Source organism: Cydia fagiglandana, chromosome 8 (genome assembly GCF_963556715.1).
Source record: "Cydia fagiglandana chromosome 8, ilCydFagi1.1, whole genome shotgun sequence".
In the NCBI taxonomy this organism is placed as follows: Eukaryota; Metazoa; Arthropoda; class Insecta; order Lepidoptera; family Tortricidae; genus Cydia; species Cydia fagiglandana.
This window is the reverse complement of record NC_085939.1, coordinates 18,700,342-18,727,808: the sequence shown is the minus strand read 5'-3', so window position 1 is coordinate 18,727,808 and position 27,467 is coordinate 18,700,342. Positions and strand designations below refer to the sequence as shown.

The 27,467-nt window shown below is 38.6% G+C and overlaps 1 protein-coding gene across 1 annotated transcript; it reads left to right on the top strand.

Annotated features, from left to right (window-relative positions):
• Nucleotides 1–871: 871 nt before the first annotated feature.
• LOC134666959 (basement membrane-specific heparan sulfate proteoglycan core protein-like) lies at nt 872–27,359 on the top strand. Its single transcript, XM_063524268.1, has 13 exons — nt 872–884; nt 1,436–1,668; nt 2,153–2,306; nt 3,285–3,375; nt 4,254–4,365; nt 4,618–4,835; nt 5,496–5,623; nt 5,819–5,970; nt 6,877–7,027; nt 21,203–21,354; nt 23,373–23,541; nt 26,372–26,450; nt 27,022–27,359. The coding sequence occupies exons 1-13, from the start codon at nt 872–874 to the stop codon at nt 27,110–27,112; spliced, it is 1,743 nt and encodes a 580-aa protein (XP_063380338.1). The 3' UTR covers nt 27,113–27,359.
• The last annotated feature ends 108 nt before the right edge of the window (nt 27,360–27,467 follow it).

Sequence of the window (27,467 nt, the reverse complement as noted above, 5' to 3'; positions counted from 1 at the left end):
GCCAAAAATTTTGGCTTCTGTGCTGCCCCCTATAGTTCATGCACGTTCAGCAGTGGGCGATAAAGGGCTGATATGATGATGATGAAATAAAGCTTTTAAAGAGCTGCCTTAACCATGCTTAAGAGTTTGAGGTCGTTGTTTGATTGGAATATTTCAAACGATAGGAGTCAATTAAGGTCAGACGGGGTAAGAGAGACATTGGGACAAGATCGGCAAGACAAACACTTGTAGAGATTCCTCATACAGTTACCCCGAACAAAATAAACTATGTTTCTCTTCTCCCTATTTATTACTTTTTTTTTAGCATGGAGGCCAGTTCGGAGCAGGAACCAAGCAAACAGGAAACACGCTGGTAATATCTAATGCCCAAATAGGCGACCGAGGATATTACATGTGCGGTGGTGTTGTTGACCGTCAGGTCGTCACACAACAGTACGTTCTGGTTGATGTGAAAGGTGAGCCTTTTTCATTTACTTAAGACTTCTACATGAACACAACTCAGAAAGTGCTTCTTAAAGTAAGATAAATAAATATTGGGGACATCTTACACAGATCGACCTAGCCCCAAACCAGAGAATAGTTAAGTAATAGTACTAGTACAGAAGATTCACTCTAATAAAACGCGTCTGTTACTATCAGCACAGATATGGTCGCTAGGTGGTGACAGCGCCACGCGCGGCTTATGGCTTTCCCCAAAATTGGGGTGGAACGCATGTACTTTTAGCTACCTGTAGCAAAGCGACGAAATCGCGGAGTGAGCCACGCCTGCCCAAACTAAGCAAAGCTTGTACCTACCATGGGTACTAGGCGACGATATAAACATACTTATATAGATAAATACATACCTATACAAGTCGCGTTCTGTTTTATGATGGGGCCGTGTCGTACAGCTGCGTTCGTGACCCACAAATGGTCTCACCGGAAGATCAGCGCTGACTTTTGGGTTAGCATTTTATGCTGAGGCGGGACCATTTCGTGGTAAACTATTTATTTATTTTATATTTAACTTTCTTTGTTGTTATTTACTTGTGTATGTTATAGTTTATCACGAATAAATGAGATGATTTGATTTGATTTGATATACATAGAAAACAAATAGATATAAAATATTACTACTAGCTGCTTTTGCCGGCGACTTGGTCTGCGTAGAATTAGTGTTATATGTATACAACAATTTAAGGCTTCGTATACATGTTTATCGTTGACATGTTTTTCTTTGTATATGACGATCCCTATTGGGAGACACAATTAATTTTATTATTTTTTATTTTAAATTTATATTTTTGACGATCATGATGAGAAGATAAACATAATTTTGACGAATGTAGCAAATTTATAGTGTAATTTTCATCTTGAAATAAAGAAATCTAAATCTATAATGTGTGGGTACCTACCGTTATCAATATTATTATTGATGCCAAATGTTTCATTTTAGATGTGGAACCTATCAGACTACCACAACCCCAACCACCAGTCAGACCAAGGCAACCTCAACAACCCGTCACACCACTCCAACGTCAACCAACAACACCCCAGCCACAGACTCAAAATGCGGGCAACCCGAGAGTTAGAGTCAATGTGAGGCAAATAAGAATATCGAGGGGGCAAAGTGGGACGGTTGACTGTATTCCCGTGGGGTCTCCGCAGCCTAGGATTCAGTGGAACAAGGTAATCATTTTCAATAGCCAATAAGTTGAAATAGTTTCAATTATTTTCACCAAGGCGGAGTTTTGGCTGAAGGGTGGCAAGCTTCGGCGGTCCCGCGGCCGGCTCCCAGACACGGGTTGCGTATTGCATAATGCATCGCAACCATAATGTGTTTTGTAGTGTTTAACTAGTTTTAAAATATATTTTTATAATTGTATGCTAGTTTTAAGGTATTTATTTACGTATGGGCCACTAGTTGCCTGAAAAATAATAATAATAATTCATTTCAATTAATTACATTAAATAAGTACCGTACAGATTAAAGAACCAATTTAGCTAGGACCCGAAATGGCGTAACAATTTCTGATCGTGATGGTAGGTACTGTACTGTTAGTGCTTGAGAAAGGAGACCTAGGCTCTCAGAAACATGACGCGCGAGTGACTAAAAACAAGAGAGTCTAAACCGTAAAATTATTCAATGCTTAATTGTACTTTTATTTTAAAGGAGGAAGGCGATTTCAACAGCAGAGTGAGGCCGAACGGGAATACTCTGATAATATCCAACGCTCAAGATGACGATGGAGGTAACTACGTATGCAACGGCCTTGTGGATGCAACTACTGTTTGGACAGAATACGTTCAAGTTGTGATAGTACCAGGTAAACACGTGTTTTTTAGGGTTCCGTACCCAAAGGGTAAAACGGGACCCTATTACTAAGACTCTGCTGTCCGTCCGTCTGTCACCAGGCTGTATCTCACGAACCGTGATAGCTAGACAGTTGGAATTTTCACAGATGATGTATTTCTGTTGCCGCTATAACAACAAATACTAAAAAGTATGGAACCCTCGGTGGGCGAGTCCGACTCGCACTTATCCGGTTTTTTTATTAGAAACTGATCGGCGATTTTCTCTAGTCACACTGATGGACAGTGAAGGCAGAGGCTAAGATGGAGCAGTAATAGCCTATTCACTCTAGCTTTAAAGAGACCGAGGTCATATATCTCAGGGAATACAAATGACAGGAGCGCAGTCCATTCCTTAGCCATCCTTACCAAAATTAGGATGTCATTCAATTTTAAGTAACATCATTTTTACAAGCTTTTATTTAATTTCACCTGACCGTTATCTGTCTGTCTGTAATAAAATCTTGCAAGTTAAATTTGATCTACTTCCCGGTTTCCGATTGAGCTGAAATTTTGCATGCATGTATAAATCGGATGACAATGCAATATTATGGTACCATCGAGCTGATCTGGTGATGGAGACAGGAGATGGTCATAGGAACTCTGTGATGAAACAACGCAACCTAATTGTGTTAGGGGTTTTAAGAATTATCTCGATGAGTATTAGTTGTCTATCGTAAGAAAAGTACAGTCAGTGGCAAAAGCTTGTACCAAAAATGATATTTTTGCCAAAAACTTTTAATTCAATTATTCTCTCCAAACATAAATATAAATAAAATATCAAACAAGGATATTTATCCAACAATCATCTTAGCGAATTTCACGTCATAATTTGTAAGAAAATACAATATTCTAATTGTTAGTCTGCAATTCATAATGAAAGTTTTCGTATAAAATACCCAAAAAGCCAGAAATAAGCCTTCTATTTACTTTGTATTTTACTTTATTCATAGGTAGCGAAGCTATACCGTTACCGTATCGTCCGGAACAGCTACCGAAACCTCTTGTCGTGCCTATCGCCGAAGGCCAGGATATTACAATAAGGTAATAATTGTTTTACGATAGTCAAACAACCGCCCATCATTTTACGCTATTTCACATCGTTTTATTGATAGTCTGAGTCTATTTTATGCTTTGAAATTTACAACTAATGTAGATGGCGCTGTACTGTTCCGTATACTAGGTATTCGGTGACTCGCTGGTTACCATAACTTGACGTTAGTTAATTCAGGAACAAAAAAATAAGCGCCATCTTCTTTAGCCCTCTTTAACTCCTCGTGTGGCATTATTTCTTAGATTGAATTGTTTATTCCTTAGATTATAAAGTGAACAGCTTTAGGTACATTTGGCTACATTTAATCTCTAGGAGGGAGGGGATCGGGCTGCCGGCTCCTCATTGATAACCTTGGTTGGCAATGTCCATGATTATGTCACTTATAGGTACAGTCGACGTCAAAGATATGTTTACACTTGTGCACCTTACTCCCTTCTAATAAGGCGAAAAATGTAAACATATCTTTGAGGTCCACTGTACTAGTACTAAAAACTATGGTACCTTATCTGCACCTCTAGTGTAAATTTCTTTCGATAGCGTGACGTGACGTACGCGTTAGCATTAAGTCTCATTTTATTTGGGATTTGGATTTTCCAAAACGTCCCGCTTCGCTTGACGCACTGTTCAAAATCCCATCGTCAGTCACGCTATATGGCTCCTCTACACGATGGGCCAACGCCGGCCACTCCAAGGGACGCAGCCATGCGGTAGAATGAGATAGCAATATAACTTGCTCCCTCTAACGCATAAATGCGTCCCTTGGAGTGGCCGGCGTTGGCCCATCGTGTAAAGGAGCCAATAGAATGGAATTTAACTCTGAACTTATACTTCATGTAATACGAGTCTATTATTGTCTATTCCATTGCAGTTGTGACTTCAAAACTGGCGACGACCAACAGACAGTATCATGGAGCAGACTCGACCAGCGCCCATTGCCACAAAATGTTCAACTCAACGACAGAGAACTTATCTTTCAGAGGGTAAGTTTATATATTGCATAGGTGGTATTATGAATTTTATCATGGCTAATCTATTTAAAACATATGAGGATGATGCAATTAAAAGTCTGAGTTGTAAAAAAGTAAAAAAATACAACCATCTTGAAGATTCTACAAATTAGAGACACTATGCTACAAGGTATTCGAAGCAAATTATTGGGTCGTAGTAGTTTTTTATGCTAAATATTAATACCATATATAACAGTACAAATTCAAATGTGATTCTCTAAACAGGCCACCTCCGAAAACGCAGCCGAGTACCTCTGCAAAGTGACAGGCGGGGGTTTCTTGCTACGTCAGCTATACCTCAAACTGACCGTGCTGGCATTGCCGCGCGTTATCATCCGTCCGGAGAGACCAACAGTGACGCGCGGGGAGGAGTTGACAGTGGAGTGTATCGCGGAAGGCAACGCTCAGGTGTCTTGGGAACGCGTTGACGGAGCTTTCTCTAGGTAAGACTCAGATTTAACAGGTAACCGCCATAAACGCTGGCGAGTATCTCGACAAAGTGACAGGCGGGGGTTTCTTGCTACGTCAGCTATACCTCAGCAGGTAACCGCCATAAACGCTGGCGAGTATATGACTTGAGACTAGGTCCTTACGCAAGAGTATCTCACTCAACGTCTATATTCATATCTAAAATTAGAAAGAGTTATTGACAGTTGTGCCACACATCGTTTTCGTCCAGAAAGAACGACCGATAGTGACCGATAGTTGACAGTGGAGTGTGTGGTGGCAGGCAATGGGAGTGTCTTGAGAGCGTGTTGTTGGGGCTTTCTCCAAAAACAAGTTGAGACAAACCAATGTAATCTATCTAATTTTGACGACCGGTCTGGCCTAGTGGGTAGTGACCCTGCCTATGAAGCCGATGGTCCCGGCCTCCCGGGTTCGAATCCTGGTAAGGGCATTTATTTGTATTATGATACAGATATTTGTTTCTGGATCGTGGTTGTTTTCTATGTATTTAAGTATTTATATATTATATATATCGTTGTCTGAGTACCCACAACACAAGCCTTCTTGAGCTTACCGTGGGGCTTATTCAATTTGTGTAAAAATGTCCTATAATATAAAAAAAAATTGATGGTCACTGGCTATTATATCTGTTGCAGTCGCGTGGAGACCCGGGGCGCACAGCTGGTCTTCCGGAACATAGAAGTAGAAGATGGCGGATCTTACAGATGCGTTGCTCGAAACAACGCTGGGGAGACTGCCCTAACTACGCAAATTATCGTCAGTGGTATGTAACATGTAATTTACTTTAATAGGGAATATACAACTAGCACACACAGTAAACAAACATCAAAGACACATCATGCGTCACTACGTCAATCACATGGCCTACCGTGAAATACGACAGTCGAAAGATTTATCGATTTTATTTTAAAAGAAAATCAATTGGAATGATTTAAGTCACGTGTTGTTTTCTATGTAGATATACCGCCACCACAACAACAAATAGAGCCACCACAAGCCAGCCCCAGAGTGACAGTCAACGTGCGGCAACTGAAGATAGCAAGAGGGGAAAGTAGGACTGTGGACTGTACCCCCGAAGGGTCCCCGCTACCGAGAGTCCAGTGGAGCAAGGTTTGTTATACTACTAGTCAGTTTTTGCATACTAAAATCAGAATAAATGTACCTATTTACCATTTTGAAAAAATCCAACTGAATCGAGAGAACCACATTTTATAATTGTCAAATTTGCTGAGAAATATTCTCGAAAACGAAGGGTCCAGTGGAGCAAGGTTTGCTATACGTGGGCCATACTGAATATTTTTGGATTCTGATATATGAGATATGAGACGTTTTATTTTTTCTAAGTGGCCAGTTCCAGGAATTTTCAGTATGCCCTATTAGTGTCAAAGAGAATTTGAAATAGATAGTTACTGTTACGGTAAATTATGTAGCTACAGAACATTTACTGCCATCTTTCGACAGAAGATTAAACCTGTTAGAACGCTATTTGACTTTGATCATTATTCTTTCACTGATATGTGTTAACTTGTTAAATATTAATATTAACGCCGTCTACTCGAGAGTAGGCCAAAGGTATGGTGCAATCTTTTCGACCGATGGCGCCATAACCTTTGGCCTACAGTCGAGTAGATGGCGTTAATTTCAATATTTAACAAATTAACACATATCAGCGAAAGAATAAGGATCAAGGTCAAATGGCGTTCTAACAGGTTTAATCTTCTGTCGAAAGACAACCGGCAACCTTCAAATCAAGAGTGAACAGGCACCTTCTGGGCGAGCTCGCTCCATCGTAGGCCACGTCTACGCCTCGGCTAGTCTGTGGCCATGAGTAAGCCCATTCATAATATAAAAAAAAAGATGGCAGCATTTACAGTGGCTACATAACTTTAACAATCCACCTCTATGCATTATATTCTCTTTTTTAGTACTATAAAGTTGTGTGCACATGTGTCCATGTTTAATGCAAGTAAAACAAAATGTATAAACTTTATCGCTTAAAATTGTAAACTCTTACAGGGAGAAGGCGAGTTCAGCAATGGCGTTAGACAGGACGGAACCAAGCTGGTAATAACCAACGCGCAAGAAAGTGACGCAGGGGACTACGTATGCACCGGCGTTGTGCAGGCGTCACCGGTCTGGACGGATTACCTGCAAGTTGTTATAGAAGGTAAACACAGCATAAATAATAGTACTGCCGTACAGAAAGGAAACTTCCTACAAAACCGAAGTTTGACAGCGGGTCAGGGTCGAATCATGCTGTCCCTTTCTAATATGGCACTATCCCTTTCGGCTATTTAGGATTGTCAAAATTCAAGCCATTATCTTATCTGTGGTCGTGCACGCAAAGGGACGTCAAGTTGTGTCAACCCTAATAATTACTCGGAGCAATGCTGAGCCGAGTTTGACCGAAGTCAGGAGTTTCGCACCTCTGGTATGAGTGAAGATCAAATGGCGTCTTTGTCAAATATCTTCAATTAGAATGTATTATAATTTGTTGTTTTTTATGTAGATGTACCACCACCACAACCGGAACAGCCGCAAGCCAGCCCTAGAGTGACAGTCAACGTACGCCAACTGACCATACCAAGAGGGGAAAGTAGAACTGTGGACTGTACCCCCGAGGGGTCCCCGCTACCAAGGGTCCAGTGGAGCAAGGTTTGTAATACTACTAGTCAGTTTTTGCATACTAAAATCAGAATAAATGTACCTATTAAGAGCCCTTATTCCTTAGAGCGTTCGCCGATTTTGCGAAATAACACTCGATAGATGGCGCTGGCGCTTGATACGCGAGCGCCGGCAAAGCTATGCGCGTTTCAACGCAGACGAGAATAATATTGATACTTTTCAATTTAATTTGCAAGTAAATTTATTTTAACGTTATATTGGCACTCTTTTATAAGCATGATAGTAGTGAATAGAGTGTATGTGTTGAGAAAATATATAACCAACGACGAATAAATAATAATGATTGTTTACCTATGTCATGGAATTATTGCGACAAGTTCATCCATGAAGTCAAGGAACTATTCAAGTCAGTTCACCAAGGAAGTTGAATAATTAAATGTTTGAAAGATAATATTATACTAAATTATAGTATATATACATACGGTGTTGCTTATTTCGTCGAAATTGAAATTTTCTATGTCTCAACCCCTTAAATTGTTCTCTTTCACTAAAAAACAAATGTGTATTTATTTCAGAATTTTCAATTATGTTTTAGGGGTCGCTACCGAATTTTGAAAATTTGCACCCTCCATACAAGATTATTTTTTTTAGTGTTTTTTCTTGTTTTTTTTTTATATGAATCAACGGGTCAGGATCAGGGTGTATTAATGTGCAGTTTAACATAAAATAATACCACTATTTTTTAGGGTTCCGTACCCAAAGGGTAAAACGGGACCCTATTACTAAGACTTCGCTGTCCGTCCGTCCGGTCGTCCGTCCGTCCGTCCGTCCGTCTGTCACCAGGCTGTATCTCACGAACCGTGATAGCTAGACAGTTGAAATTTTCACAGATGATGTATTTCTGTTGCCGCTATAACAACAAATGCTAAAAACAGAATAAAATAAAGATTTAAATGGGGCTCCCATACAACAAACGTGATTTTTGACCAAAGTTAAGCAAAGGGGTCAGTACTTGGATGGGTGACCGTTTTCTTTTTGCTTTTTTTGTTTTTTTTTTTGCATTATGGTACGGAACCCTTCGTGGGCGAGTCCGACTCGCACTTGCCCGGTTTTTTTAAAGCTTTTTATGCGTGTTTTAGGCGTTCTAAATATTCATTCAGCAGTGCGCACTCCTAAAATAGGAATAAAAATTAAAATATATTGATTAACCTCTAGCGGCCCACCATAGAAGGAAAATTGGCAATCGAATTTGAATCAACGGTATTAGAAAATAGAGTTGAATTTGTTTTGTTTTAAAATCGAACGAAACAAAATAAAAGAAACTCTATTCCATTTCATTAAGATTTAAATTTCATTGGAGGTAATTTGTACTAGTATTAGGACATTGAACCTCAAGAGGCTATACCTAGTATTGAATTACATGTAAATAGCTTCCATATACTTTGACTCACTGTCTCACTAATTAAAAACTAAAAATTAAAAAAAATCATAATGTATGAAGGATTCAAATTTTCTAAATTCGGTAGCGACCCCTAAAACGAAATAAAAAATTCTAATTGTTTTTTAGTGAAAGAGAACAATTTAAGGGGGTGAGACATAGAAAATTTTAATTTCGACGAAATAAGCAACACCCTAATATATACCTGTATGCATATACAGGGTACCCAAATATAAGGGCATTCCCGTTGTCAGGGAGCTTTAGTGATTATACTGAGCAACTTTTAGTATGGGACCTACACCGAAATCGCAAAAAAAAAATTACTGTTTCATAGATTTTGGCTAGTCCATTTTCTATGGGAGGGTACATTTTTTAGCAACCATTTTCTTGCTAGCAACGGAAAAGCACTTATTTTTTGGCCAGCCTGTATAAAAACAATAAATTTGAGAGTACTAACAATGTAACAACTCTCTGCCACCCAGATTTTTGATGTAAATTTTTAGGGGGCGGAGGGGGGGGGGGGGGCTCACAACTTGATAATGATATCTGTATCATTTAAGCCACTAGGCCAAGTTTAGTATCATTTTCGTATAAATCGGGGGTGCCGAATTCATTGTCATTATCATCATCATCATCAGGTGTCACCATTCCGAAGTAAAAACACATAAAATATGAAGAAAAAAAATTCTTTTTTTAATTCCTCTTCACACTTAAACTGCTGAACCAATTTAGTTAAACCCACATTATAGACGGGTCTAACGCGGGTATGTGAGTTAATATGTGTTCAAAACGCGAAAGTTTAAAATATTCAATTTAGTTCATATTTGGTAGGTACAGAGATAGTTTGAGTCCCAGGAATAACATAGCAAACTTTTAATCTCAAAAATTATCCCTTAAGGATGTGAAAAGGGAGGAAGCAAATGAAGCTTTATTTGTAAGTATATAAAATAAAATAATATTAATAATCTATCAACCGCATCTAGATCGATAGTGCTCGTCAAGGCAAATCTATTGAGCCCAAATACGATGGAGTTATGATGAGTAGATTCGGAGTTCTGGTGACCAACTCCTGACTCCATCATGAGAACCTGGGCTTCATCTAGATCGATGGTGCTTGTCGGGGCAAATCTATTGATCCCAAACACGATGGAGTTATGATGAGTAGATTAGGACTTCTGGCGACCAACTCCTAACTCCATCTCATTAATGGAGTCAGGAGTTGGTCACCAGAAGGGGCTCGTGACTCTGGACATCATCTAGATAGATGGTGCTCGTCAGGGCAAATCTAATGAGCCCAAACACCATGGAGTTATAATGAGTAGATGAGGATTTCTGGTGACCAACTCCTGACTCCATCATGAGAACCTGGACTTCATCTAGATCAATGGTGCTCGTCGGGGCAAATCTATTGAGCCCAAACACGATGGACTTATGATGAGTAGATTAGGACTTCTGGTGACCATCTCATCATGGAGTCAGGAGTTGGTCACCAGAAGGGTCTCATGACCCTGGACCTCATCTAGACAGATGATGCTCGTCAGGGCAAATCTAATGAACCCAAACACGATGGAGTGATAATAAGTAGATTAGGAGTTCTGGTGACCAACTCCTGAGTCCATCATGAGAACCTGGACCTCATCTAGATCCGTGGTGTTCGTCAAGGCAAATCCATTGAGCCCAAACACGATGGAGTTAAGATGAGTAGATTAGGAGTTCGGTGGCCAATTCCTGACTCCATCATGAGAACCTGGACATCATCCAGGTCGTCCGGGTATAATTAAAATGCAAACCCTAACCAGAATTCAAGTAACACTGAAAATCTATCACATAAGCGAGAGTCGGTTGTTAAAATTTAATATGGTGTGAAAAATGTACTCTCCCTTGGATCAAGATTTTCTAATCATAGTATACAACAGTTCTCGGAACTCGCTCAATGTTTACGAAGCAATGAGCGCCTGACGATCGAGCGCAGGTCCGTTCCCTAAGCGCGCTCGGCGGAGAATGAGCGCGCGGCGTCGCTGCAGCGTGATTTATAGGTCTTTTAAAAAAATATATATTTACGGCAAGGTAGGTCCTATAGTTATGATTTTTTTTTAATGAGTAAACATAAAGTTACAGTTTGTTAAAAGATTTTTTTTGTGGCAAAATATAAGTCCAATTAGCGATAAAAAAATGTAATGTAACCCTGTTTTCACCAAAAAAATGAAGAAAACTCGGAAGGTATTTTATCATGTTTTTTAAATGAAAGTTCGATTTTCAAGCATGTAAGCCCCTCGTATAACATATGATGAGTTGAATTGTAATCATTCATATACCAAATGATTCTTGTTTACTGCAAAATTGAGAGCCGAAACGACCCTTCTCACAGCAAATTTTGAAAAAGACTTCTAAGAAAACTCATTTATTTTAGGTTCAAAAAGAGAAAATGAAAATTAGAACGTTTGCAGCCCCTAGTTTAAGAAATGATTATTTAAGTACGTTATCAGTTTTTGAATAAATACTAATAGTTACGTCGTAATCTTGAATGAAAAAGGAAGCATTTTGCAAAATACGCTCGTCTGTAGGAGTAAGGACTCTTAACAATTTTGAAAAAATCCAACTGAATCAAGAGAACCACATTTTATAATTGTCAAATTTGCTGAGAAATATTCTCGAGAATCGGTCGAGACATGCCACTTATAGAGGAGGACGGCGACGATACGCGAGAAAGTTACTAAAATTCGTGACAAGACCATATTGAGTACTTGTATAGATTGAGATAACTTTTAGGTAGATACTTATTAATCTTATTAGGTTTAATGCAATTAAATTAATTTTCACACTTTAAATTTCATAATACAGGGAGAAGGCGAGTTCGGCAATGGCGTCAGACAGGACGGAAACACTCTAACAATAACTAACGCGCAAGACGGTGACGCAGGAGACTACGTTTGCACCGGCATTGTGCAAGCTACGCCGGTCTGGACGGATTATCTTCAAGTTGTGATAGAAGGTATGAAATTAACGGTGGTTCTCCTTGCTCGATTTTCATACAACTTTCTTGGCACCCTAGCTCCTATTATATAGGGTTTCTTCACTTGTATATGTAATGTTTGGGTAGTATATATATTTCTGTCTTCGCTTAACGTAAAAAAATACTAGATATTGATTAAAATTATTAAGAAAAAAGCCTTTGAATATTGGTAAAATTTTGCCTCATTGCTTGTTTGTGTGAGTGATGCTTATAGTATCGGTGTAATTCTAACATGGCGACTTCATTTGACAAGCAATCATTTTTAATTTGTCAAAGGTGTAACAGATGGCACTTTAAAACCGCAACACAGATTACCTGTGTATTTTGTTTTATTTTCACTCAATAGAGGGAGGTATATTTGATGCACAAAGCATGTTACGAGTATACCTACTCATTTAAGAATCTCCTTTCTGATATAATTTCATTCCCAGATTTAATATAACTTAATAATTATTATGATTATTACACAATAAAATACATTTATATATTTATACATAGAAAGGTCAGTCCAAACAATAATTCGCGTTACGGTCGTCCACAGAAAACCCTTGTGAATTCTGCTTTCGTTTCGGTAGAAATATAAATGTTCTCTGGAAAAGCCTATATTTATTGTAACAATGATTTTTAAACTAAAATACCTAGCTATATTTTTCTCAAAAATATATAGGTATGTGGAGAAAAATGTCATCTTCTTGTAAATAAACAAGATTCTATATCTTCTGCTTGTGCATAACAATAACATTAGTAGATGATATTTTTAGGGTTCCGTACCCAAAGGGTAAAACGGGATCCTATTACTAAGACTTCGCTGTCCGTCCGTCTGTCCGTCTGTCTGTCACCAGGCTGTATCTCACGAACCGTGATAGCTAGACAGTTGAAATTTTCACAGATGCTGTATTTCTGTTGCCGCTATAACAACAAATAAAATAAAGATTTAAATGGGGCTCCCATACAACAAACGTGATTTTTGACCAAAGTTAAGCAACGTCGGGAGTGGTCAGTACTTGGATGGGTGACCGTTTTTTTTTTGCTTTTTTTTTTGTTTTTTTTGCATTATGGTACGGAACCCTTCATGCGCGAGTCCGACTCGCACTTGCCTGGTTTTTTTCAAAAATGCTGCCTTTCACCCGAGTTAAAACACTCTACTTTTCTTTTCGCATACGAGGAAAGTAAAATGTAATATTTTAAACTTTCGCGTTTTGAATACATATTAACTCACATTATAGACGGGTCTAACGCGAATTATATTCAATTACCTTTATTTACTCTACATTACTCTTACTCTTTATTTACTTTATTCGCGTTAGACCCGTCTATAATGTGAAAGTAAAATGCATGTGTTTTTTTAAATACATTTTTATAGTAGGTATTTTTGAGAGTAGGTATTTTCAATTAACAATTTGGCCAAAAGTATCGTTATTTATGGAATGGGGAGTCAAATATCAGAATGGAAATTGTATAACAAATCCATTTATACCCAAATTTCAATTGCTTATTGTAAAAAGAATAATAAAATCGTACTTGCAATTGGAACCTAAACTGCCCTAGTGCAGAAACGTATCATTTCCTGCACACCTTTTACAACAACAATGACCCTCTTTCATATATTCGGTCAAATTGTGCTTTTTGAAAAACTAATTATAGCCAGCCTTTTATGAATGTAGTATGATACCTTAGGGTATGGTGCTTTACGCACACTAGCGTCCCTTCCCCTCCCCCTGACGCAACCCCCCCTTTTTGCATGAAATATGTCCCGGTTCACCGCCTAGGGTGCCACACACCGAAATCCTCTACGAGGCCATAGGTAAGGAACCGCTTATAGAAGCGGTGACTGACAGGATACCCAAGCAGTTCGTCTTCGACAAAAAATACAAAATACAATTACACGAAGAACCCCATGAAGGACTCAACCCAAGGGAGCTGAGAATCTTCACGGACGGATCAAAAACAAGGTCAGGCACTGGCGCTGGGGTTTTCTCAGAGGACCTAAACATACACATCTCGACACCACTTGGTGCCCATAACACAGTCTTCCAGGCGGAATGTATGGGCATTATAATGGCAGCACACGCAATCGTCTCAAGGGAAGCAATGGACTACCCCATCCGCATACTCTCTGATAGTCGGTCAGTACTACAAGCTCTACAAAGTTTTACTTTCACTTCAGGGCTAATTTACGAATGTCACAAAGCTCTGTCAGAGGTATGTACCACCAATGGCGTAACTCTGCAGTGGATCAAAGGACACAGCAACTCACGAGGTAACGATGCAGCCGACATCCTGGCGAGAGGAGGCTCGGAACTGAAGGTGGCAGGACCTGAGCCAATCCTACCTCTGCCATATGCCTGGCTCCGGAACACGCTGCGACACAACACCAAGGTAAAACACCAGCAATATTGGTCTAACCTAGGCACATGCAGGCAGGCGAAGGAAGCCCTCCCGACACTCAACCCCAATCTGTCGCGGAGGCTTCGACAGCTGAAGAGACCACAGCTCCGGCTTTTAGCTGGGGCAATAACTGGACACGCCTCATTTAACAAACACCTATTAACCCTACGTGTTACAGATAGCCCCCTCTGCAGAGCATGCATGGAGGCAGAGGAGACAGCCGCCCACGTCATTCTCGAATGCCCAGGGGTGGCAAAATACCGGGCACAACACCTCGGCTCACCGGGGTCTCTCCCAGAAGTCGTCGGCAACATTAAGGGTCTGCTAGGCTTCTTGGTGGAGTTGGGTTGGCAGGAATAGTGCAGCCATCCCATCACGCAAAATAGGCGCAATAATAGACGTCGAGTTGCGGAAAACAAGCCCGCGATAACCGATAACCGATAACCGATGTCCCGGTTCACAGTTTTTTACATGTTTTGAGGAAAGTATACATTTTAGGTAAAAAGTGTCAATGAAAGAAATAATCCTTAATAAATTCTTAATAAAAAAGGTCATATTCATTTTTTTTATATGATGCACCTAATTCATGTATTAGCTTGTCAAAATTCGAAATAACATAGTTTTTACTTAGGGTTCGAAATTCATTTATTATACAAGGTGTAACATGAGGAAACCGAATAATTTTAACAGCGTATTCCTGATCACATTTAGAGACAAAAATGTCCTATAAACTTTTTGAAATTCGCCTAGTTTCAGAGTTAATACCAATTTAAAAAAAAAACAAGTCTATTGATTGTTACATAGTTCAAAACGCCTTTTTGATGGCGATGTTGCTACTATGGGATTTAGTCTAAATATCCTTATTGATATGTCAAAAAGTGACAAGTAACACTTTGCAAAAACTAAGTTTTACGAAAAAAAAAAACATTTTAAGTGACAAGTTTACCAATAGCATTTAATTTTTATGTACAAATTCATTCATAAAATTAAAAAAAAACCAAACAATATTTTTTTTTGGCGAAATTGACCTAAACACATATTATATATTACATTTTAGGATAAAAGTGTCAATGAAAGAAATAGTTCCTTATTAAATTCTTAGTAAAAAAGGTTATATTCATTTTATAACACTTATTATACAAGGTGTCCTCAAGAAATGCGAAAGATTTTATTTCTGAGGTCAAAAGAAGGAAAAAATGTATGTATGAGTTTAGGTCAATTTAGCTGAAAACAATTTTTTTTATTGTTTTTAGGGTTCCGTACCTCAAAAGGAAAAAACGGAACCCTTATAGGATCACTCGTGCATCTGTCTGTCTGTCCGTCTGTCACAGCCGATTTTCTCCGGAACTACTGGACCAATCAAGTTGAAATCTGATACACATATGTAAGTTTGTAAACAAATGAATTTTAAACATGGGGGCCACTTTTGGGGGGTAAATGAAAAAATTCAAAAATAAAAAAATTCAAACTATATCATGTTACATATCAAATGAAAGAGCTTATTGTAAGGATCTCAAATATATATTTTTTATAATTTTCGAATAAACAGTTTAGAAGTTATTCAAGAAAATAGGCAAAAAGGCCCCCCCCCCCCCTTTATCTCCGAAACAACTAGGTTTAAAATTTTGAAAAAATACATAAAATAGGTCTATACCTATAGATGACAGGAAAACCTATTAGAAATCTACAGTCAAGCGTGAGTCGGACTTAATTACAGTTTTTGATCCGACTCCTACGGATTTTTTAAAGATTTCACTCACGTTTCGTATAAATAATGTTTAGTTTTAAGTTTATAAAATACATATGTATGTTAGTCTGCAAGGTATTTGTAATATGGGCCTTGTTCCCTGAATTAAATATCTAAATAAATAAAATAAAAAATACATTGTTAAAAATTGTGTAATATACGGAACCCTTGGAACGCGAGTCCGACTCGCACTTGGCCGCTATTTTTTAAATTTTTTGAATATATATGTATGTACATAAAAAGTAAATGTTATTGGTAAACTTGTCAGTTAACATGGATTTTTACTTTTTTTTCGTAAAACATAGTTTTTGCAACGTGTTACTTAATTGTCACTTTTTGACATATCAATAAGGATATTTAGACTAAATCCCATAGTAACAACATCGCCATCAAAAAGGCGTTTCGAACTATGTAACAATAGAAACTTGTTTTTTTTTTTAATTGGTATTAACTCTGAAACTAGCCGCATTTCAAAAAATTTATAGGACATTTTTGTGTCTAAATATGATCAGGAATACGCTGTCAAAATTATTCGGTTTCCTCGTGTTACACCGTGTATAATAAATGAGTTTCGAATCCTAAGTAAAAACTATGTTATTTCGAATTTTAACAAGCTAATACATGAATATGGTGCATCATGTAAAAAAATGAATATGGCCTTTTTTATTAAGAATTTATTAAGGATTATTTCTTTCATTGACACTTTTTTCCTAAAATATATACTTTCCTCAAAAAATGTAAAAAACTGTGAACCGGGACATATTTCATGCAAAAAGGGGGGGTTGCGTCAGGGGGAGGGGAAGGGACGCTAGTGTGCGTAAAGCACCATACCCTAAGGTATCATACTACATTCATAAAAGGCTGGCTATAATTAGTTTGTCTTCCCCATACATTAGAACACAATTTAACCGAATCAATAGCATGAGAAATGAAACGGATATTTCTTGTTTTCTTTGCATTAGCATTTTTCTCTCGATAATTTAATCAATTTGCAACATAAGTAGAAGAATCCTCATATATCCATAAATATCAAAATATAAAAGGACATACATGTTCAGAAGATTTCGCCGTGCGACGTTGCCAAATGGTTTAAAGTACAACATGCTCGCAACGTTTGGATGTCAATAATTCGACAATGAAAAATTATATTTCAAATCAATTCAAACTTGATATTTTTGACAGTAATGGGTTACTTAAATAAGAAGGCATTTTTCGCCCGGGTCTACTATGGTCAAATGGTCTAGTGGCTTTTAGCTATTGAGTATAAGTTTAACAAGTTGAACAGCATGACAGGGTTCAAACCACGAACAAAGATTTCTTTTTGTATTTATTTATTTATTTTATTTCATCTTTTTGGTAATTTTATATGCCTTATTTTAAATAAATGTGTTGTATTTGATTATTTCATGTAGGTATATCATTTCAAGAAAATTTTGGAAACTTTTATTTTATACCTGGTCAAGCAAATCTTCTCAGTAAAAAAAGGCGCGAAATCCAAATGTTCTATGAACGATATCCCTTCGCGCCTACATTTTTCAAATTTGCCGCCTTTGTCTACTGACAAGATCTGCTTGACCAGCTATACTTCGTCGATAGTTGACTTCTTATGTACCTATTCTGCGATCCTAATTAGCCTCATGCATGAATTTTTTTTAAATTATTTTAATCATTATTTATATCCTTTGAAAACCGGAAAATAAAAATACTTTTATTATAAATCTTCCCATATTATTATTAAAAAATAATTAAAATACTGAAAATGTTTTACTCACGTAAGTTTAGTTTCGAAGAATAACATACGCTTAAAATAATTCAAAAGAGAATGCTAAAATTATAAAATAAAAAAAAATTGGATTTGTCGGGGTTTGAACCATGTATCTTAGCTACAATCTGATTTTTTTCAAAATAGAGGCTACGGATGCCACGAGCACATGACAGTTGATGGTCGAAAACATTAGTTGCTTCTGAATGCCTTGTAATTCTTAATCGTTGCTCAAACAAGAATTTATTATTTAATTTCCAATCTTTTTTCAACAATAAACATTTCATCCGCTGCGCCCTCTAGGTTACTTTACTGTAACATTACGAATCTGCTGACATTTGACACTGACTTTAAGGTGACTTTAAGTACGTAAGTGTGCGTGAATGCAAGAAATTGCAATATTTTGCAGTTGGATTCCGGTAATAACGAAATGAGACAATGTTGAGTTGAACATGTCTCGATTTGGATGTAGTATTTTTTATAGTTTTCGCACATATCAACACATCTTATGAAACTTTGTATTTTGGGAGAAATAGTGAAAATCCACAATTCGTGCACAGTGACGCCATCTTTTGGCTGATAATCGGCATCCCATCCCTAGACATCCACCTTAAGCGTTATACCTGATTGATAATAAATAATGACCAACGCGTAAGGCGGTGACGCAGGGGACTACGTTTGCACCGGCATTGTGCAAGCTACGCCGGTCTAGACGGATCTACCTGCAAGTTAGGATAGAATGTATGAATACCTACTATTAGAAGTATTAGAACATGGAACCAAGCTGATAATAACCAACGCGCAAGATCGTGACGCAGGAGACCACGAGTGCACAAGCATTGTGCAAGCGAAGCATGGGATCCCAAATTTTGATGGAAGGATTTTTCAGAGTTTGCAGTAACAGAGCATGAAGCATCAAAGTGCCCATAAGCCCATTTCAGGCGTGGGTCACTCCGCGATTTCGTCGAATGCTACAGGTACAAGTACATCCGTTCCACACCAATATTGTTGTCCAGCCATATGACCGCTAGGTGACGACAACGCCACGCGCGGCTGATCGTAACAGACGTGTTTTGTTAGAGAGTTAGTCTTCTGTACCTAGTACTATTATTTATTCTGTGTCCATATATTCTACATAAACGTCAAAATCTTATAAAATATGCCGGTTTACAGTTGCACCATTATTTGTCCCTTCAAAATCTTGGTTGGCTTAGAGGGAGCATGTGGGCACCATAAGTAGAATGTATTATAACACGTTGTTTCCTATGCAGATGTACCACAACCACAAGGTAGCCCTAGAGTAACAGTCAGTGAGCCCCAAGTGAGGATACCAAAGGGAGGAAGCAAGAAAGTGGAATGCATCCCAGAGGGATCCCCGCTGCCAAGAGTTCAGTGGACCAAGGTGAGTCTTGCAATTTGTTTTTAGGGTTCCGTACCCAAAGGGTAAAACGGGACCCTATTACTAAGACTTCGCTGTCCGTCCGTCCGTCCGTCCGTCCGTCTGTCACCAGGCTGTATCTCACGAACCGTGATAGCTAGACAGTTGAAATTTTCACAGATGATGTATTTCTGTTGCCGCTATAACAACAAATACTAAAAACAGAATAAAATAAAGATTTAAATGGGGCTCCCATACAACAAACGTGATTTTTGACCAAAGTTAAGCAACGTCGGGAGGGGTCAGTACTTGGATGGGTGACCGTTTTCTTTTTGCTTTTTTTTTTTGCATTATGGTACGGAACCCTTCGTGCGCGAGTCCGACTCGCACTTGCCCGGTTTTATTAGTATTGTTTTTTTTTATTGATAATAACATGGAAATATAAATATTTGACTTAGAACCTTATTTTTTCACTGGCTGGTGTTACTCGTAATTGTCAAAAAGTATCGCCATCTACTCGACGATAAGCCACAATATGGTGCCATCTTTTCGAGCGACGATATTCCTCTATTTCAAATTTTTTTCGCTGACACAAATGCTTATAATTTCTCTTACATCATCATCATATCATCCAGAGCGTCCACTAAAGAGAATTATTTTAGAGAATTTCTCTTACAGGAAGATGGCGATTTTGGCGTTGGAGTCACTATAGAAGGCAATGAGCTGATATTTTCGAATGCACAAGACACAGACTCAGGAAATTACGCGTGTTCCGCGATCGTACAAGCAACGCCGGTCTTCACTGCTTACCTTCAAGTTTTGGTTGAGGGTAACATTTGTTTTATTTTTTATACACGGCATATATATTTTCGATGACCGGTCTGGCCTAGTGGGTAGTGAATCTGCCTATGAAGCCGATGGTCCCGGGTTCGAATCCTGGTAAGGAAATTTATTTGTATGATGATACAGATATGGTTGTTTTCTATGTATTTAAGTATTTATATATTATATATATCGTTGTCTGAGTACCCACAACACAAGCCTTCTTGAGCTTACCGTGGGGCTTAGTCAATTTGTGCAAAAATGTCTTATAATATTTATTTATTTATACACGATTATTATATCTCTCCTTTTACAAGAAAATACAATACATTCTCTTTTACAATACACTCTGCTAGAGAAAATATATTACTTATCTGTCCGTCTTAGAAGCAAGATAACAGAAAGTGTCCGGCGAAAGTATAGATGTAATAACCTCTTCAGTGTGCAAAGTGTTGCTTCAGTGGGGCATGCGGTTCGGCGTCCATTAAAATGGCTCCTCTACACGATGGGCCAGCGCCGGCCACTCCAAGGGACGCATTTATTTACGCAAGTGATATTGCTATCTCATTCTACCGCATGGCTGCGTCCCTTGGAGTGGCCGGCGCTGGCCCATCGTGTAGAGGAGCCAAAAAGTATATGCGAGCGACCATAGTATAGTGCGTAGCTTGCAAATAGAGCCCGATGGCTAATCCTATTGTCTATTGTTAAGTAAAACCGCACGGGCTACTTACCTGCAAAAAAGGGTCTTCATTATTCTATTTGGCACCTGAGCGCGGGCTAGTCCAACGCTCAAAAAACCAGTGTAGGTGCGCTCTCCGATAACGCGCCTTTGTTACGCATCTCGATGACACATTTTAGACTGGTTCTGTAGCGTTCGACTCGCCGGCACTCAGTAACCGAAGTACGTATTTTTTATGCAGGTGGTTGTGGCACGTGGCACGAGCGGTTTTACTTAACAATAGACAATAGGATTAGCCATCGGGCTCTATTTAAAAGCTACACACTATACATCAGTTTTCTCAAATCCCTTGAAAGGCACGCTCCGCCCGAACGGACCACTGTACGCTGGACGCTCCTAGCTTATTTATACTTTCAATACCTAAAAATCTGGATCCAATGTGTATACCGCTTTAGTAAATAAGAGGATTATGTTAGATGTTTCATTTCAGATGTGGAACCGGTCGCCGAACCAAGACCATCAGACCAAAATCCCCCAAAAGTGAAAGTCAGCGAGTCACAAGTTAATATAACAGAGGGAGAGAGCAAAACTATCGAATGTTATCCTGAGGGATATCCGCTGCCCGCCGTTCAGTGGACCAAGGTACATTTTTTTTAAAGAACCGACTATAATCCAGTAACTTTGTCGAATTTTGTAACCTGGCTCTTTTGCGTCAAATCCGGTAGTTCTGATTTTTTGCAGACTTGTTTATGATGTTGGCCCAATGAATAATCCAAGTTTGTGACCTCGAGCGCCGAACGCAACTTTGTCAAAAATCGAATAAACCGCAATTTTTTTTAGATTTGGGCGAATATAACCCTAAAGTACTAGTTTTTGGCAGTAACTTCCTAGGGCATTTTTAAAGTAGGCTCAATTTGCTACAAGAAGACACTAGAATTGTCTCTGTACCTACATCTAATATTTTCCGAGATAAAACCGGATTTGACGCGAACGCAAAATGTATAATTTTACTATATTACTAGGTCTTACTAATATTGATGGGCAAAGGCATGCCTTTTTTTCCAGTCATCTCTTCTTCTTCTTCCTCGCGTTATCCCGGCATTTCGCCACGGCTCATGAGTCTGGGGTTCGCTTGACAACTAATCCCATGATTTGACGTAGGCACTAGTTTTTACGAAAACGACTGCCATCTGACCTTCCAACCCAAAATTACCCAAAATTAGGGTTTTTAGTGTTAGGACAACTGGTCATTATGACAAACAATATTAGGGAATGCAAAGATAGGAGAAAAGACTTTAGGGATTCAGATATAGATCCCGCCAAATATAGCACCAAACAGAGATGACTGGAAAATCATTTCATATTTACCAGTATCATTTGATATTTATTTACCAGTCGCTTTTCGGTTAAGGAACACATCGTGAGGAAACCGGACTAATCACAATAAGGAATCTGGGTTCGAAGGTCAGATGGCAGTCGTTTTCGTAAAAGCTAGTGCCTACGTCAAATCATGGGATTAGTTGTCAAGCGGACCCCAGACTCTCATGAGCCGTGGCGAAATGCCGGGATAACGCGAGGAAGAAGAAGAAGAGATGACTGGAAAAAAAGGCATGCCGGATCTATATCTGAATCCCTAAAGTCTTTTCTCCTATCTTTGCATTCCCTAATATTGTTTGTCATAATGATCAGCTAGTTGTCCTAACACTAAAAACCCTAATTTTGTTTTCCCTAATTATTATTTACTTATCCTAATATTATTAAGCATATTTTCTTTTTTGCGAGGGTCGCAGTTCTAACCCTAACCTAACCTACTTTTGTGGCAGCAAGTTCTAAAACCTAACCAGTTTTCAGAACCTTACATTATGGAAAATAATCGTTATGTCAATTTGATCGTTAGGGCATGTGCCCATTAGGACAAACCAGTTAGGGCAAGTGACTTTAGGACAAACGTTGTTAGGGATTCAGAATGACACCCATTTGGCCAGCCTCTCAAAAAGGAGTCATTAAGCTACAGGGTGTAGAGAATCATCAGTAGGTATTGCAACCCATTACCCTACTTTCTGGTAAAGTCGCAGTCGAGTAATGTTGATATTAGGGTAGATCGTGTACATTTGTACAAAAGTGAATTTCCTATTCTTCCAAGTTTCACATTATGGATTCAGCAAGTATTTTCTTTAACTATATACAGTATATTTTTCTGCAAATATATTTATTTGTAGAATTTAATAAGAATTAATGTTGCCTTAACACCATATTCTCATAGAACACGTAGATTCAGTGTACAACGCGAAATTCTCTTCGAGGCCTCCAAATGTCGAATTTCAAGACTGTCCAAGAGATTTCTAAATTGGTCCTATTTCGAAATCTATTTTGCTATTTAAGACTTGTCATCATAGACTAGAAATCCTCTAGACGGAGCTTAGAGCAATTATTTCTTGAAACCAATGCTGCCAAAAATAAAGGGGTGCGGGGGATGAGGTGAGCGAGTCCCGTGCCGTGATTGGTCCGTTCAAAGACACGGACGTCACACAAACACACTTGACTCGAAAATAGAGTAAAACTACCGTATATTTGTGGCAGAGGGGGTAGCGCTACTATGCTATGTCTGGAGGATTCCTAGTCTATGCTTGACATTGAATCCTATTTATTATTTCATATAGGAGGAAGGGCAATTCACCAGCGGCACTAAACAGCAGGGCAATTCGCTTGTGATATCTGTGGCTATAGAAGACGACACGGGGTATTACATATGCAGTGCCGTCGTGGATGGAACGGCTGTATACACTGACTACCTTACCGTTGAAGTTGGACGTAATGGGAACAAAATAGGTATGTATCTTCTGAACTCGACATGTTTCACTCCGTATCGAGGAGTGTCATCAGGAGCCTGCGTTTACGGTGACGGACCGGCGCAGACTGCGTGCCACAGCTCTCCGCGCCCGATGACTCGGCGCAGGCGCCGGTGGCGGCAGGGGGAGCGAGAAACTACCCTCGTTTATGGCATTATTGTCAAATGATGGGTTGCACACAACACTCACTACGTCAATCGCTAATGGTTCGTCCACACTGTCCACCGACGTAGTACCCAAAACTGAAACATGTGGAGCAAAGAATATAATACTCACTAGGAGAAGAACGGTAACTCCATACAAAAAAATGTCCCCAACCGTTTATACGTTTATACTAGTGGCGCCGTCTTTGTGTACCAATGGAACTAAAGTTGACAACCGGTTTAGCCTGGCGGGTATTGGTAGGTAGTAATTCTGTTGATAAACATATTTGTTATCTTCATATCACGAAATATATGCAAGTTGCAAATATTACCCCTTGTTTGTGGTATTATCAATTGATTTAAATAAAAGGCATGTTTATGTTTATAACATTATATATATTATTTATTAAAAAATGTTTTACATATAAAAATATACACTGAAAATTGGCAACTGGCAACTTAATAAAAAAATAGACATTAATAAAGCGCATTCACAAAGTTTTCAGTACCTTTTATACAAATAACATTAGGCATGCCTACCTATTACACTTTACACACAGATACACTACACTTTACACACGGCATTTTACACAGATTTCCAACTTGTATTCATACATTTCTTCACGGTTAATTAATACGCTTTCCAGATGCGTTATGACTCGGTTCCTTCTGAACCCACTAAAGTTGTAAATTTCACTCTGGCTGCTTCAACAGCCGTTGCTCCGCATTTAGCACATTTTCTATGTGCATTGCTGTAATCCATGTAGGTACAGACTTACAGTCTTAAGTGGTACGTAGCGGTACACGTTGTATGTATTATTTAAAGAGTTAATAAATAAAATTTTCGTTATGAACTTTAACCACAGCAGTTGGACAGAGTCATTGACAAATATATTTTTTATTATGGTGGGTAGACGTACCTACCCTCCATATATTTTATGAACATTGATAAAGACAGTTGGAAGCAAATATTCATTATAAAACTTAATCGCGTGTAATTAAGTTTTAAGCGTTTTAAGTCCCGTTTTATGATTAATATTGTATAAAATTCGTGATAATTTAAATCAGAGTTGGGAGCAATGTTGCTGTAGAAAAATGTTTTTATTTTTATTAATCGCAACTTTTTCCCGGAGGCCAACGCACACATAGAAGCTTAAGGCGCACACATGCGCAATTATTTGGGGACATAACTTTCTTAGGAAGTGAACAGGCCTTGATGTGGAGCGTTTTTCGATTTATAATACGTGAGTGACCCTTTCTTAAGATATTTAATATGTCTGTGTCTTACGGAAGTTTTATTAAAATGTATCTTCTGATAAGTTGTTTATAAAAACTTTTTCATTTCTCATGATCTGAAAGAGGGTCATTGTTGTTCTTAAAGGTGTGCAAAAATTGATACGTTTCTGCTAGGGCATGCAGTACCGGTCCCGGTACCAAGAATTTCATTTCCCGGTTCTGGGCATGGCCGGAACCGGGATTCCCGGTTCTTCCCGGTTCCCAAGGCATTTTATGATAATTTCTAAGAAATTGTTTGTGTTAGCCTACAATCTGTATAAATGACTTATTTTCATATAAATAATTGCGGAAGTATTCATAAATTACCTATTTTAATAAATAAAGACACTTTTAATTGGCGTTCCAACCTATTTTACGATATTTATGTAACCGGCACGAGTAACAGTACAAGTAAGGCTTTTGAGTACAGTAAGGTAAACGTACTAGTGCTCGAAATGCTAATACCCAATAGATGACACCTTGCTGTCATCTCTATTGGCAATGACTTAAGTTTCAAGATGACATATACTGGGACCGCGTCGAGCAGCAGTATGTATACCTTACTGAGCGATGTTTCAGATAAAAACAAAATTGAAATAGAAAACTGCGTGAATTTTTACAATTTCCCATATCCGTAATCCGTAATATTGATTGAAAATATTGGAATGCCTACTTTACTAGGTTAGTTGGTCGGGTTATTTGCGTCCCCCATTTCATATCACCATTATTAAATGTTATTTAATGTCCCAGGCTAAAGTACTAAAACAATACTACTATTGAAATGGGAATAAATAGTCATATGATGAGAACCGGGAAGTACCGGTACCGGGTCTTCAGTACCGGTTCTTTTGACACTATAAAGTTCCCGGGAATTCCCGGGAATTTGAGAACCGGGAATTCCCGGGAGCATGCCCTAGTTTCTGCACTAGAGTGTTTTAGGTTCCAAGTACGATTTTATTACATACAATGTCTATTCTGATATTTGACTCCCCATTCCATAAATAACGATACTTTTGCCTAAATTGTTAATTGAAAGTACCCTCAAAAACTACTATAAAAATTTAAGTCACATTTTTAAGAACACATGAATTTTACTTTCCTTGTATACGAAATGAATACACGTGCGAAAAGGTAATTCGCTACTCGTGCCGCGTTTCAATCTATCGCCACGGTTATGTAGCATAATTTCTAAAATGAATTTTTTAAGTACGAAATTTCTAAATACAGAACATCGAAAATCAAAATGTCTAATGTACGAAATCCCTAAAGATGCATGCTCTAATACACTTTTAATTGTTCGATCTCATTTTCGAAAATCAATATTCCTTTCTACAAAATGCCTAATGACAATACTTTGAAAGTCAATTTATGAATTTATAATATTTGTTACAGACAAGAGTGTATGCAAACTGCCGTTGGAGACTAGTTGGTGCTATGGCGTTCGTTGGTACTACGATATTGGTGAACACAAGTAAGAAACCGGCCAAGTGCGAGTCGGACTCGCGCGCGAAGGGTTCCGTACCATTAGGGCTGATTTAGACGGCGCGCGAACTCGCATGCGATTTGAGTTACATTGCGGACTGTTGGTTAGGTCCAATTCAACCGACCAATCAAAACCCGCAATGTAATTAAACTCGCATGCAAGTTCGCACGCCGTCTAAATCAGCTCTTACACAAGAAACTGCAAAAAAAATCACGTTTGTTGTATGGGAGCTCCACTTAAATATTTATTATATTCTGTATTTAGTGTTTATTGTTATAGCGGCAACAGAAATACATCATCTGTGAAATTTTCAACTGCCTAGCTATCACGGTTCATGAGATACAGCCTGGTGACAGACTGACAGATGGGCAGACAGACGGACGAATATAGCGGAGTCTTAGTAATAGGGTCCCATTTTTACCCTTTCGGCACGGAACCCTAAAAACTAATACCAAACATAAGTATTTCAGCATGTATTTTTAAAATAAGCGCATAACTTCGATTGTATGTAAGCGGCTTTTTGGTGGCAGGTTCTTGTGACTGTTGTTTTTTTTTTCAGATGCATTTCTTACGCCTGGGGCGGCTGCGAGGGGAACGCCAACAAATTCGATAGCGAAGAGGCGTGCAACCTGACGTGCGAGGGCGTGTAACAGTGCAAAAGGAGGCGGTAAACACGACAAAACGCGACACGAACAATTTATCGAACTTTAACCTTTTCGACGACGTGTCAAACACAAAAGCTGTCACTCGGACGTCACGTCACCGAAGTGTCAAAACTGAAATTGAACTTTATGCATATGCATGTAGGTCTATGTTGCTCTGTCGTCTGTGACCGATTAATCCGTCTTTGGCGTTGGACCTGCGATGCGGATACATCGATCATTGGCGTCCAAAAGGTTAATGCAATACATATTTGCTTATCAGGATCACTGCAATTAACGCGTGCGTATATTCAGATATTACTCTAACTAAAGAATAAAACAATATTGAATTAAAACGAAAGAT